General features: G+C 48.0%; 3 protein-coding genes across 3 annotated transcripts; 2 read left to right on the forward strand and 1 right to left on the reverse strand.

Annotated features, from left to right (window-relative positions):
* The first annotated feature begins 91 nt into the window (after positions 1 to 91).
* adnp2a (ADNP homeobox 2a) lies at positions 92 to 4,106 on the forward strand. The gene is given in 5 exon segments (XM_028980275.1): positions 92 to 231; positions 410 to 527; positions 855 to 947; positions 1,346 to 1,414; positions 1,416 to 4,106. Coding segments are annotated over 4 exon segments (2,688 nt in total). The 5' UTR covers positions 92 to 231; positions 410 to 419; the 3' UTR covers positions 3,834 to 4,106.
* Positions 4,107 to 4,621: 515 nt separating this feature from the next.
* rbfa (ribosome binding factor A) lies at positions 4,622 to 6,922 on the forward strand. The gene is made up of 7 exons (XM_028980277.1): positions 4,622 to 4,984; positions 5,168 to 5,195; positions 5,280 to 5,447; positions 5,537 to 5,649; positions 5,732 to 5,816; positions 5,898 to 5,977; positions 6,471 to 6,922. Exons 1-7 carry the CDS (start codon positions 4,797 to 4,799, stop codon positions 6,850 to 6,852), a joined length of 1,044 nt encoding a protein of 347 aa, XP_028836110.1. The 5' UTR covers positions 4,622 to 4,796; the 3' UTR covers positions 6,853 to 6,922.
* zfat (zinc finger and AT hook domain containing) lies at positions 6,909 to 13,810 on the reverse strand. Its single transcript, XM_028980274.1, has 16 exons — positions 13,186 to 13,810; positions 12,587 to 12,745; positions 12,231 to 12,497; positions 11,960 to 12,145; positions 11,706 to 11,865; positions 10,358 to 11,619; positions 10,042 to 10,274; positions 9,867 to 9,951; positions 9,640 to 9,789; positions 9,327 to 9,500; positions 8,538 to 8,626; positions 8,323 to 8,461; positions 8,081 to 8,205; positions 7,885 to 8,005; positions 7,645 to 7,793; positions 6,909 to 7,370 (listed from the first exon to the last, which is right to left on the reverse strand). The coding sequence occupies exons 1-16, from the start codon at positions 13,202 to 13,204 to the stop codon at positions 7,146 to 7,148; spliced, it is 3,543 nt and encodes a 1,180-aa protein (XP_028836107.1). The 5' UTR covers positions 13,205 to 13,810; the 3' UTR covers positions 6,909 to 7,145.
* Between the last annotated feature and the right edge of the window lie 154 nt (positions 13,811 to 13,964).

Here is a 13,964-nt window from a genome sequence, read left to right on the forward strand (position 1 = left end):
GCGCGGCGCTGCGTGCGGAGAGAGGAGCGTGTGGCCGCGTTAGGGACGCGTGCTGGCCGCGCGTGTGCCGTGGGGCGGCTGTGCCGAGGGCTGGACGCGACGCGACGCGACGCGACGCGATGCGGACTCGGTCCGGACGGCGCGCGCTCGAGTGACGCCGGAAGAGTTCCGCGCGGGCATCCGCGCTCCCAGCCGAGTCGAGCCGAGCCGAGCCCAGCCGAGCCGAGCCAGGTAGACGTCGCGCCAGCAAGGTCCGAAAAAGCTAGAAAGTCACGAGAACACAATCGCGCCGGCGCCGGCGTGACTGGCCATCAGACGCCGGAGTTGAACGTGGTTTTGTAGCTCCGCTGCATCCTGGCGCGCCGGTGTTTAGTGATGCTGCCCTTCCTTGTCTTCTGTTCGCCTGCAGGGACGTGAAAATGTATCAGCTGCCGGTCGGAGACTTGGAGAAAGTTAGGAAGTCGAGGAAGCGAGTGAAAAGCATCCTGTGTAACATTGGGCTTGAAAGTTGTAATGATTTGATTGAGGTGAGGGTTTATTTTGTTGGTGTGAGATGTGAAGGAAGTACACACTTGCATCGCACACAAATTCAAACGAGTCCACACTCAATGTTCATTATAATTTTTGGTGCTGGTGGACTGGATCTGATTACACAGACATATGTTAATAAAGTGTTGGTAATCCCAATATATTATTACGTGATATTTGTGCTTAATGTGGTAGATTTGAAATTGATCTTTCTTACAATATCTGCAGAATCTTGCTGAACTGCTGGCTCTTATGTAAAGATTTGAGCTTCATGTACGCGTGATTTGACACTATTGGTTGAACGTACAAAGTTGCTCTTTCCACAGGAGCTTAAAACTTTTGATGCTGGTGAAGGGAGCTTTAATAACACTGAGTGGGAGGACTTCACTGACGGGCACAATGGCAAGAGGAGAAAAAAGGTAAGAGTACCTCCTTTTGATGCCCTCGGCTTTCCCAGTGTACATGCCTGAACCGTTTATGGGCAGATTTGTCTGACCCTTCGGCTAAGTGCCTCCCGACCACTTTCTCCATGGATAGATAATTTTTTACTACTCATAAACTGAATTAAACACTGAAGAGGACACTTAACCCTGCCTGTAACTACTGACAGTAGGATGTCTGATAAATGCTGTAATCATGTTGCAACTAATATACATTTAGAGCATTTATCAGACGCCCTTACCTAGAGCAACTTACAATCAGTAGTTACAGGGACAGTCACCCTGGAGAAACTTCTGATTCATAGGCGAGTGTGTTACCCACTAGGCTACTTACCACCCTTTTCTAACATAGAAATACTGTGCTCCTTCTCTTTCAGTGGTGCTACCGAACAGAGAAGCTTTGCTGCAGCCTGTGTTGGTTCGCCACCCGATCGTGGTACACCTTCAAGGGGCCATGTGCAGCGGTGTCATGAAGAGGAGCTGGACCTCGCTTCACAGTCGCCCTGCTCCAGATGCTCCTTCATTGGCCATCCCAGTGTCACGGATCGGCACTTCAAGGTCTTTCACGCTGCGCCATCCAAGACGCCTTCGGCCTCATCCCAGGCTTCCACACCTCAGGCGTCCAAAGACCAGGCTGCGGCCACCAACGTGGAACAATTAGACAAATATACCTGTCGGAGTTGCGGCTACCATGATTCAATGATTTATGTGATGAAGAAACACGTTTTAGTGAACCACTACAAATCGCTGTTGAACCGGTACTTTGGGCACAGGTCGGACAGTGAAATTAAAAAGGGTGGGCATAAAATAGCCAACTACTACTGTAAACTCTGCAACTTTCCGGCGCAGACCAGTGAACACCTGCTCTATCACCTCCTTAGTTCCGTCAAACACAAGGAGCTCGAAATGCACATCAAGCCGTTTCTTTGTGAAAATTACAATTACCTTAAAAACGACGCGAAGGCGCTCCCGAGCTTGGCACCAAAGGTGGCGATGAGCCTCGTGAACTCCGAGGTCACAAAACTGCCGCCGATCCCACCACCCAACAGAAATCCAGCCCCCGCAACGCCTTCAGCCGGCGCTGTGCTTTTGGCAGCCCCGGGCAACACCACCGCGCTGCTGTGCACCGCAGGTCCGAGGCCGGTTTACCTCCCGCCCCAGGCTCCGGCCAAAGGCCTCCTGCTGCCCGGCGCCGCCGTGGCCGCGCTTCAGGGCGGCCAACAGACGCCTTCGGGGGTTCCTGCTCCCTTACCGGGCCAAGGCGTGGTAAAGGCGGCCATGTTTGTGCCGAGCGTGCCTCAGACCGCAAATAAGCCGGTGCCCATTACAGTGAGCATCCCCAGCCTCCCCCAGGCGCAGCTCCTGCCGCCGGGCCTGCAGATCAATGTCCCCGGCAGGATCGGCCTGCAGGCGCCACAGCCCCTCTTGGTAACCCAGCGGATGCCTCTGAGCCAGTCGGCTCCCAGACCACCGATCCTGGCCTCCCAGTCCATCCGCCTGATCCCCACGGGGAACAAGGTCAACGGCGTGCCAACGTACACCCTGGCGCCCGTTCAGGTCGCCGTGCCGGTTCAGCCCAGTGGGGCTACGGTGGTCCTGGCGAAGAACAGTGTCTCCGCTTTCCCGCAGCCCAACAGGACCGTCTTTGTTCCGGTCCAGATTAACCCCGGCTCGTCCGAATCGAAACCCCCCACACACGTGGCGGCGGTGCGCGCTGAGCTGAGCGCGCCGCAGGCCAGGCCGAAATCCAAAAGTTTCGCGGCCCAGTCGCCATTCTTGAAGATGGAGAACAAGAACGTGAAGTGCTTGAGCTGCAAGATTGTACTGACGGAGCAGGGCGTGTTCCACCATTTGCTGCACGGGCTGACGTGCCTGTTCTGCCCGTTGGTGTTCTACTCGCTCCGTCAGATCATGGAGCACTCGAACAAAGAGCACAGCCTGCTAATCCCAGCAAATAGTGAGTTGCTGAAGAGGGAATTCCAGCTCAACACCGACGAGCACGGCCACATCGTCTTCACGTCGTTCGACCTCAACGCGGGCGTCCCCAAAGAGCAGCTTGGGGACGTGGAGCTGAACCTCGCGCTCGTCACACCGTCGCTAGACAAAATATTCATAAAGATGTACCCCGAGTCCACAAAGCCCACGGGCGCGACCGCCGCCAAGGGACCCTGCGCCGCCTGCCTGCTGTGTCAAGTGAAGCCACAGACCAAAGAGGAGTACGACCAGCATTTGAAGACCAAGCACCACATCATGTCCACCATCCATGCCATTTTAAAAACGCCTGCTTTCAAATGCATCTACTGCTTGGGGGTTTACACTGATAAATTCACCCCTAAAACCATCTCGGTGCACGTGCAAAGGTGCCGCTGTGCGCCCAAAGCGGTCAAGGACTTCCTGAGACGCCTTTATCCCGATGCAGAGTTGACCAATGGCGCCGTTGTTCAGGTCAAGGAGGCAGTGGGGAAAATCTGTGCCGCTGACTCTGGCCAGGGGGTCTCGGCAGCTCCACAGTCTGTGGTACCAAGAAGCGCCTTACTGCTCGACCCCGCCGGGATGGAACTTAAATCGTTTGAGCAGCGAAAAGAGTTTCTGGTCAAGTATTTCCACAGGAAACCGTACCTGTCCAAGGCCGAGACCGAACTGCTGGCGGCTCGCTTGTGGTTTAACAGAACTGACGTGGCCTCTATCTTCGGCACCAGAAGAGGCCGGTGTCTGAAGGCAATCAGGTCCAGGAGGGCCGCGGTGCTGCTTGGCTTTAATATGGCTGAGGTGAACAAAGTCAGGCACGGCCTCCTCATTCCCGACGTGCAGCCGCCAACAGCTAGGTGCGCGCGCGTGGGGATTACGAAAGAGCCCGTTTCATGATCTGTTGGGGGGTATTCATTTAAGCAAAAGTGTTAGTCCGTTGGATTATTACTTTTGGAAGAACATTTTTTTGGAAACAAGGAAAAAAAACAACCTTTGTAGAGTAGGATGCTTATGGTTTATGGCTGTAAATGTTGAAATAAGTTTCTATAAACATTTAGTTATCTTACACTTGTATCTTGTCACAACTTACTGTATGACCTTTTTTGTATTTTTAACCCCCTGTGTAGGGAGGTGGCAAAGCATTTAACAATAAACAAATATTTATTTTTAGTCGTTTGTGTTCAGGACATTGAAAACCATTAACGTTGGAGAATGAGCTGACTTTATTTTATCAGTTGAAAACCAGTGACAGAATACTTGTGGAACTATCCGTAGTTAGGGTCCAATTCAGCCTTGGAGGACACTTATTTATGTGGTGAAATTACACAGTGAGGGTCTGGCATTGAATTAGTAAAAGTGGGACATGTAACTATTTAAGATCCCATCACATTGCTCTCCTGTGTGGATCTCGTTAAATTACCCATTTAGCAGATTGCAGGTTTTTAGATGCTCAATTTCACAGTTAAACAGCCTCGGGTTGGAGTGGACAGTTGTAGAGGCCAGTAGGGGGCGCTGTAAGTTTAACCTCTACTTTACAGCGAAGAAGAAGGAAGTAAGCGTAACTGTAAGGGTTGCCAGGTCAGGTAACCGACGTAGATCAGGGAGCGCTATTATATTTTGTGTATCCGTGCGCTTCCAAGGGGGGGGGGGGGGGGGGAGTACAGAGAAGGGAGCCTGAGGGAGAAAATGGTACGTTTGATCCGTGTTTTTTGAGAGTCGCGAGGCGTGCGTTCGCGTTAGCGCCTGCTTCGTTCTGTCGCCTGACCTGGCAACACAACGCAGCACACGGGTGACACTCGCCGTCTCCGGTGAAAACGATCGGCAGTCCGCGCGGCAGCACCGTGTACGGGACGCGTAATTATGTTCGCCCGAAGGGCGCAGAGTAGCGCTACAAGTTTACTACTCCGCAACCGTGACGCTCGTTTGCGGGCGTTGGCAATCAACCACGGACCATCCGCTGGAAGCGACGCGGATCGGCCGCTGCACACGTCCGCCCGCCTGGACGGAAACCGAAATAAAACGCTGATGAAGATGTTGGGCAGCAAGAGGTACGTCGCCCGTCTCGAGGGTGCATTTGGCGTAAATTCACTCGTCACTGTTACTCACCGAGCATGCAGCGGCCGTCCAGGCAGCACTTATCAATGAGATTAAACGTTTAAACATTTCAGTAGTTGAACCGCTGTGCTGAAAGTCTGGTTTTAAAGGGAGTTTCGTCGTTCTGTCTCCTGCAGGAAGAAGCAGTGGTACTACACCCCTCCGGTGAGTTGTAAACAGCGTTTTTTTTTTTTTTTTTTTTAAATCAGGTCTCGGAAATAGAATGAAATCCCGAACTGTCTGCCCTAGCGTCCAAGTTTCCGAAACGACGCCGTAAGTCCGCCGAAGAAGCCAAACCAAGAGGTGAACCAGCGGATCCGGGTGCTGAACAGCGTCCTCTTCAAGGCGGTGGCGGATCTGCTGAGTTCCCCCGAGGTGGGGCCCGAGATCCCCAGCTTCAGCCTGGAGCTCTCCAGGGTGAGAGATGTGGCGCGATTTAACTAACTAAATTAATAATAATAATAATAATAATAATAAAACACCGAACCTCCTCTTCGCCCGTGAAGGTGTCGCTGGCGGCCGATTTCTGCGCCTGTCGCGTCTACTGGAAAAGCAGCGGCGACCACGACCGGGACGCGCAGATCCAGCGCCTCCTGGACAAGTCCAGCCCGCGCATACGGTGGGAACCAGTCACACCGGCCCACTAAACGGGGGAGAGGAGGAAAACTACTACTTCTTCTTTTCTGTGTGTGTTGCTCTAGGTACCTCATTATGTCGCATCAGATTATGGGACACGTCCCCCCTGTGGTTTTCATCAAAGATAAGCAGTATGCCGCAGTTACTGAGGTGAGCGGGATGTCGCTGCTTCTACTTCCAGTTTTAGAAACACCGTGGTAAAATATATATATATATATTTCCCCCCCTCAGATAGAAAATCTCCTCAAGATCGCAGATTTTGGTCCCAATGAAGAAGCAGACAGATGGTCCGGCAGTGTAAAAGATGTCAGGTGAGTTGACAGTTTAAAACGCCGACATTGGAAGCGAAGTGATTGTGAAACACTGCAGCACAGCACACGGTGACTCAATGAAATGTGTCCTCTGCTTTTAACCCATCGCTCTTGGTGGTAGTAGCCTAGTGGGTAACACACTTGCCTATGAACCAGAAGACCCGGGTTCAAACCCCACTTACTACCATTGTGTCCCTGAGCAAGACACTTAACCCTAAGTTGCTCCGGGGGAGACTGTCCCTGTAACTACTGATTGTAAGTCACTCTGGATAATGGCGTCTCAGAAATGCTGTAAATGGTGGGCAGCCATGATAGGCGCCCGGGGAGCAGTGTGTGGGGACTGTTCTTTGCTCAGTGGCACCTCAGCAGCTCGGGATTCGAACCGGCAACCTTCTGATTATGGGGCCGCTTCCTTAACCGCCATGCCCCCAATGATATTATACATACATTTAATATTGAAGCATGTTTTTTTTTTTCCCTCCTATCTTCACAGAGAGCAAGTGCTTTCACCAGATCTGTTTGACGCTGAAACCGAGAAGAAAAGGCCTGTCCTGTTTGGTGTGGACCATGAGGCGCTACATAAGCAGATACAGGAGTACAGACAGAGACACAAGGAGCCGGTCCCACAGGACCGCGTCCCCGCTCTTACTCAGCAGCAGCTGGACATGCTGGCTGAGCTCAGGAAGCAGAAATTCATAGACAAAATGAAGAAGAACAAGAAAGCCAAAAGGCTAGTAGATGCTGACGTCACCCCAGTGACATACTTGTTAGAAAAACACAGAGAGCTGGAGGATGATTATGATGGTGATTTCCACGATGAGCAAGAAGATAAACAATTACAAGAATTAATGGCAAGTGAACGCAGTGAATCTTGACTATTTGTTTTTGAGTAATATTTGTATTTTGTAGGTTGGAATATTAAAGTTGTTCAGTCGTTTAAGCACATTTTAATATATAATAAACAAGTTTCTTTCCGATCAAGCCTCATATAAAAAAAATCTATGCTACATTATGGGTTAATAACTCGTTGCGATCTAAGGACATCATGGCTGCCGTGTAATGAGGATTGACAAGTGAATGATGTGAATGATTCTGCAGAAAGTCCCACCTACGACGCACATAATGAGAAACCCTGGCCGCTGGTTTGAAAGGGCCATTGAGGGCCGATCTAGGCCGTCTCTGTGCTCTGCTCCTCAGTCTGCACTGCCTCCTGAACGTAAACGATGAACTGGGAGGTGTCCTCTCCCTGCGTGTACACTGTGACCGTCTTTATGTCCTCCATGTCCTCCGAGGACACCACCAGATGGTGCTCTTCACCCAGGCTCACTGACGCTTGCTGCAGTGCATCCTGGATTATCATTGTGTGGTCCCCTTGCTGATCCTCTTCAGCCATCTGCAAAGCAGGTTGGGAAACAGTACTTAAGATTTAAAAAAAAAAAAAAAAAAAGTCTATAATATGAATAGAACATAAAAGTTGTAAAATGTACCTAAATAGGAATGTATAAATATTTAACCAAAGTAAACTTGACAAGAATGCCCTATGAAAAAGACTATACACATCATAATTTTAATAATGAATTTCACAGAATACTTACGATGCCATTACAGTCTATAGTAACCAAAACGTTTTTGGCAATCATCTACCAATAATCCACAACCGTATTTACCTGCTCAACAACAGTGACTGTGCCAGGTGCCATAGCAACTACAGAAGCAACTGTAGCATCGTGGTTTTCAGACCCAAGCTCAATAATCTGCTGGAGAATATTTACTGCTGCAGGGTCAAGTTGTTCTGCAGCACTGGTAGACAAAACTCCTGTGGACGTATATGAAAATATACAGCATTCAAAATGCTAAACACTTCTTAAATCATGTGTTGAAAGTATTTTGACAAAAGCAGAGTTCACCATTTTGTGTGTTGAAACGTAGATCTTGTAGTGCCGACACCGCTGCCTCGGTTCCCTGTGCGTCCTCGGCCTCAGTGATTTGGAGGTACTGTGTAGCGGACTCCTCCACCGACTCCACCACCTGCGAACCGTGAGTGTACACAGTCTCAGGACATTGGGACTGCATGTGAGGCTATTACCTGCCCCAAAATCTCACCTCCCAGTGGCACACTCCAAGGCCATCATTCTCCAACACCTTGAGGCCATGTTTGTTCTTCAGATGCCTGTTCATTTCCCATTTAGTTCCATACACATAGCTGCACACTGGACATTTTACTCCCCCTGATCAGAGTAATACAAACAGGAAACGCTTAGAGAGATTCAGTAAGAAACCCAGACATTAATGAATATTTAAAATGATTGCCTGCAAGAATGTTCAAAATAAACCTAATCTCTTACCTTGTTCAACTACAGTGTCCAGGGTAGCAGTCTCAGGCCCAGCATTGCTGTACTGCTCATTGGGATGCTTCTTATTGTAATGCCTTTTTAATGCGCCAGCTATATTACAGGAGTAGTGGCAGTGTGCACAACGGAATGGCTGTATAATAACAATCAATCAGTCATGAGTGTGATGAAATGACATGAAAAGTAAATTGACCTCAGACGCAGTTTACCTTGAAAGACACGTGCTGCTCCATGTGTCGTTGCAGCTGAGGTTTCTGGGCAGCATAGTAGTCACATTCTGTGCATTTAAACTGCTTACCTGTATTTGCAAAAAGAAAGAACTTTAATGAACTACTTAAGAGAAAGTGATTGTGATATACAGTATACTATAAAGTATAGTGTACTTTATAGTATACTATATAGTATAGTTTATAGTATACAGGCGGTATTAGCCTAGTGGGTAACACACTCACCTATGAACCAGAAGACCCAGGTTCAAATCCCATTTACTACCATTGTGTCACTAAGCAAGACACTTAAGCCTAAGTTGCTCCAGGGGGACTGTCCCTGTAACTACTGATTGTAAGTCACTCTGGATAAGGGCGTCTGGTAAATGCTATAAATGTATAGTATGATGCACACAATGAAATGTGTCCTCTGTAATTAACCAATCACCTTGGTGAGCAGTGGGCAGCCGTGAAAGGCGCCCGGGGAGCAGTGTGCGGGGACGACACCTTGGCAGATCAGGATTTGGGTTTGATTCCCTAGCGGCTAGGATACCACTTCCCCCACACTACAGTAGTAGTGTAGTGCTCTTGTACAGAGCGACTTTTAAATCAGTAGTTAAAGGGAAAGTCCCCCTGGAGCAACTCAGGGGTTAACCAGACGTGTGTTACCCACTAGGCTATTATCACCCTTATATATTCCAAGCAACATCATTTTACTTTTGAAATGGATGAAGTGAATGTAATATGGAATTAATGTAATAGCCAACATCACTCACTAACCACAATGCTCACCATCTGCTGTGTGCATCAGCTTATGGCTCTTCAGAGTGCATTTAGACTTGAACTTCTTTCCACACAGGTCACACAAGTGCATCTTCTCTGTGTTGTGCCTGTTCATGTGGGCTTTAAGGTTGCTCTTGCTACGAGTTGCATAATCACAGAGAGCACATTTGAAGGGTTTCACACCTGTGAATATGAAAGAAAACAAATGAACATGTACAAAGACACTGACAGAAAGACAAGGAGTGAAACAATGCCTGTATGAGGTTAAATAGCTCCTGCACATTAAAAAGACTTTCATTTTGTCAAAAGAAGCCATTCTGACCTTCATGAGCCCAGATGTGTTGCTGTAAATCGGATCCATTCTTCGTGAAGTAACACTCACAGTAAAGGCACTTTGAAGCTCGCTTCCCAATAACCCCCTTCAATTGCATGCGCAGACCCAAAGCTTGTGATATGCTGCTAACTGATTCATCTGCAAACGGAGAAAACAGAGTTTAGTAACAGTGAATGAGACGCGCTGCAACATGCTGCCAGAAGGAAGACTCAAACCTGGGTGGCTGCTTTTAATATGGGACTTCAACTTGTCTTCAGGAAAGGACTGCTCACAAACAGGGCACACAAAGCTTTTTTTGTCCTAGAAATACAGTGTTGGAAGGACGTGATCATGGCAGCAGCTGAAAAGCTGACAAATTAAGACGCGTGTACTGCTTTTCTCAAGACTCACTGTGTCCGAGTGGGTTTTGAGGTGAGTCTGCAACTTGTACTTATCCGGCGTGCAGTACTGACAGCCCTCCGCTGGACACTTCAGCAGGATGTTGCTGTGCTTCTGAATGACGTGGCGCTTCAAGCAGTTCTTGGTGACGGAGGAGTAGTCGCACTGCGAGCAGTAATGCAGATGCTCACGTGTGTGCGTCCGCACGTGCATATTGTAATGGACCTGGTACCAGAAGAGTTTACCTGCATGCAGAAACAGTCAACTGTATCAAATCTAAATTAGCCAATTCATAACTAAATCAATAAATTAATGTGAGATTTCATACCACAAAATTCACATTCCAGGTCTCCATATACTTTCCTGATCCTCTCAAACACCTCCATGTTCAGTTGTCTTTTTTGCATCTGATCTATGATCTGTCTGAAAGCAGTCATTTCTTCCCCCGGCCCCCAAATTGAGTCATAATGGTTAGAAACAGATGCATCATCAGCCTGGCTTCCAGCAGAAAGAGCATCTTGATTTTCTTCAGAGGTCTGCTGCTGGTTGCACAAGGACTCCTCTGTGTCAGGAACATGACCCCTCCCCGTAGACAGAGGAAGCGTTGGTTCTGGTTGGTTTTCCTCTAGCTGGGACTTTTCAGGGGCCTCCTTAAAAACTGCTTCCTGGGCACCAACCCCCTCAGGTTCATGCATTTCAGTCGGAGCAGAATCATGCTCTTTTGGGGAGCTAGTGACCTCTGTTAAATTCGTTTTTGACTTTGCTTGGTCTATTAAAGTAGCTTTGTCTTGAGCATTGAGGAGGGACAGCTCCTCGTTGATCTGGAGCTCATCTTGTTCCAGCATCTCCTGCTGAATGTCATCGCCAGGCTTCAAAAGACAAAAGCTGCTCTTGATACAATCAGCAAAGGCCACAGACTCATCAGCGCCAGGGTGGGCCTCCTGGAGGTGGGACTTAAGGCGCACAGAACTGACAAATTTCTGCAAGCATATGGCACATATGTAAATAAAGGGGTGTTTCCTGACATGTGCTTGCAGCGCCTGCAATTTAGTGGAACCATGATCACAGAGCTCGCAGCCATAGGGCCTCTTACTGCCATGGACCATCATGTGCCGGTCCCGCTCAAGCTCATTTTTGAATTTCCGATCACAAATATGACAGTCGTAAAGAAGCTGCCTCTTCCACTCCCTGGTCTGTAGACTATATTCATTATAGGAGTCCTTGACCTTCTTGTCTTCCATGTCATGGCTCTCACGAATGTGTTTTAGCAGGTTCTTGACATCAGAATACTTCTTTTTACAGAACTGGCAGTGTTGCTTGATCTTGTTGTGCACCCTCTCAACGTGCACCTTGAGGTGTCCCTTGCTTAGACAGCTGAAGGAACAGTGCTCACAGCTGAACTTCTCTCCTGTGTGTTTGCGCATATGAACGCTGAGGTTGGCTTTAATGGTGCTGGCGTAGTCACACTGCGGGCACTGGAACGGCTTCTCACGAGTGTGGATTCGCAGGTGCGCTTGCAGTGAGTGTCTGAACTTGAAGACCTTGTTGCAGTACTCACACGTGAAGATTTTAAGATGCGTCTGTCCCAGTCTGCGATGGCAAGTATAACAAGTAACATATTTAAATCAGACATAATAATACACTCATAACTAAACATAAGTACGGGTAAAGCATACCTGTTTGACTTTGGTGGTGCTTCAAAAGCAATTTGTTGTATGGCATATTCTTGGTAGCCCTTTATTTGACCTGAGTCCAGAGAGCTGGGGTCTAGGCTAATATCTGAAGCAGGAACTGGCTCTGCAGGGGAGGCTTCAATAGGAACAATCTTTGTGGCACCTAAAATATATAAAAACACAATTCAAATCCAAAATCCAAAAGTACTAAAACAGGTCAGTGCACACGTGAATGCCAAGGCATCAATATGTCTCACCGGGAATAGCTTCATGAGCAGCAAGAACTACACTTATTATGGGTTTCTTTTTCCCACCCACTGACTGTGACTCCTTTGCACTCGCAGATTTTTCTGGCCGCAGCGCGCGTGCCCTTTTTGCAGCCCGCTCCCGGTCCTCTTCCCCAGTTCCTGTTCCAAGTTTCACCTCTGCATCACTGCCATTATCTAAAATAAAAGCAAACACGTGAAGCAATGAAACTTTTAGATTTTCACATTAGGTCATGTGAATGCAACATCAACAAGGATGCACCATTGTCCTCCTCTTCATCATCAACATCCTTAAGCCGCACCAAGCAGATGTGTTTCGTGAGCTGCCGCTTATTGCTGAACTTGCGGCTGCATTTATTGCATTCCAGAGTTGTGGCATGGGTGTTTTCCAGTTCTTTTGTGGCTTCTGCCTGGACCTCAGGTTTTGATTTCTCCTCCTGACTACAGACCGCACTGGGGACCCCATTCTCAGAGCGGACCTTCTTCGTGGAGCCTTTAGGTCTGCCTCTTTTCCTCTTGATAACGCCTTCTGCAAGAACAGGAAGTGTGGCATTTTCAACACGTTACTTACGGCGAGCATAGTTATTTTATTTAAACAATATTTAACTGAGTACTGACCACCACATTTTTCAGACTGGGTCGACAGAGGCGTGAGTGGGACAATGACGTCATCCGGATTAACGACTTCAGTGCTGTGCGTTTCAGCGATATGAGACAACAGTTTTGTCTGGCTCGGAGAAAAGATGTTGCAGATTCTGCACATGAAGATTGAAATTCCTGCAAAACAACGTAGTCCCCTGAGTCTCGGTACATTTTCGTTTCCACATTTCACCCTGGAGTGTGCACAGTGCGTCGAACACGGACTACGACGCAAACCATCAACGTAACAATGCTACTTATACCGGGGGGCCAGGAACAGTCACGAACTTCCACTTTACTGGCGCTGATGAGATCAATTTACAAACGCCGACGCGCTCGTCGCTGGAAACCCCAAATACCAGTTTCGAGACAACGTGTTTGCGAGCGGGATTTGGCCGTTCGTGTTATAATCGTGACCTTTGGCACATGCGACACCTACAAACGCCACGGTCGCAGTTGCAATTTTGTAAAGGCGCGGCGCTGGCTCGGAATAACCACGCTACTTTTACCTAAAAAGTGTCAGCGCGATAAGTGTCAGTTTGCAACAACGTAAACATATTCAAGTTTACGGCTCCTACCTGAATTAGAGGCCTCCATAATTCTCTAAAAAGAAACCAGCGACCCTCGTCTTTCGCGTATATAAACCAAACTTTTGCTGAGGATTGAAAATGTGTAAATATAATGGTTTGTTTTTAATTATTTGGACGAAGGTTTCTGGCGAATCTGCGCATCTTATATGGCGGATGAAGTCTCCTTGGCTGGCACCGTGGCGGGTTAACATGAGCTGCGCTTTATTGCAGCGCCATCTGCTGTCCGGAGGCTGAACCGCTCCGGGGCGCCTCAGAAATTCACAAGGTGAAAGTGTCCGCGTCGTAGAACTGATTAACGTTACACCAGGTTTTATTTGTTAGTTTCGCCGAAAACTCATTTACGTTTTCTTACTAAAAAGGTTTTTTTGGCACTCACGGCGATTCAGAGCCACATGCATCACTTTAAACCCAGCTGACATTTGAAGGTGAGAGGGGACATTTTTTTTTTTTTTTTTTATAATTCACACAAAGACAAACAGTAATACAACATGGTAACCACGTGTACACATTGCTTTTTTATTTGCACAAATGGTAATTTCATGCACAATCAATACATGCACATTTAAAGATTTAAATGCAACATTGTGTAAAATGATATTTATAAAATTGGGGACTCTCCAACCAGTCAAAGTAAACACCCTCCTCCCAGCCCTGTCTGATTACAGCTGAGTGTAGGATGTTTACAGCAACTATGCCTGGAAGGTTGCTTGAGCACACAAATTAGGTAGAACTAGACATAATAATAAAAAAAAGAACATTTGTTAATT

Source organism: Denticeps clupeoides, chromosome 5 (genome assembly GCF_900700375.1).
Source record: "Denticeps clupeoides chromosome 5, fDenClu1.1, whole genome shotgun sequence".
NCBI lineage: Eukaryota > Metazoa > Chordata > Actinopteri > Clupeiformes > Denticipitidae > Denticeps > Denticeps clupeoides.

Bases quoted from the DNA above. Each gene is read 5' to 3' on its own strand.
- rbfa (XM_028980277.1), top strand. From the start codon at position 4,797: ATGTTCGCCCGAAGGGCGCAGAGTAGCGCTACAAGTTTACTACTCCGC. The intron at 5,448-5,536 runs GTGAGAGATGTG...TCGCCCGTGAAG, and splicing joins TCAGCCTGGAGCTCTCCAGG to GTGTCGCTGGCGGCCGATTT. The intron at 5,817-5,897 runs GTGAGCGGGATG...TCCCCCCCTCAG, and splicing joins AGTATGCCGCAGTTACTGAG to ATAGAAAATCTCCTCAAGAT.
- zfat (XM_028980274.1), bottom strand. The intron at 12,146-12,230 runs GTGCATCCTTGT...CTTTTATTTTAG, and splicing joins TGATGAAGAGGAGGACAATG to ATAATGGCAGTGATGCAGAG. The intron at 10,275-10,357 runs GTATGAAATCTC...TTCTGCATGCAG, and splicing joins CCTGGAATGTGAATTTTGTG to GTAAACTCTTCTGGTACCAG.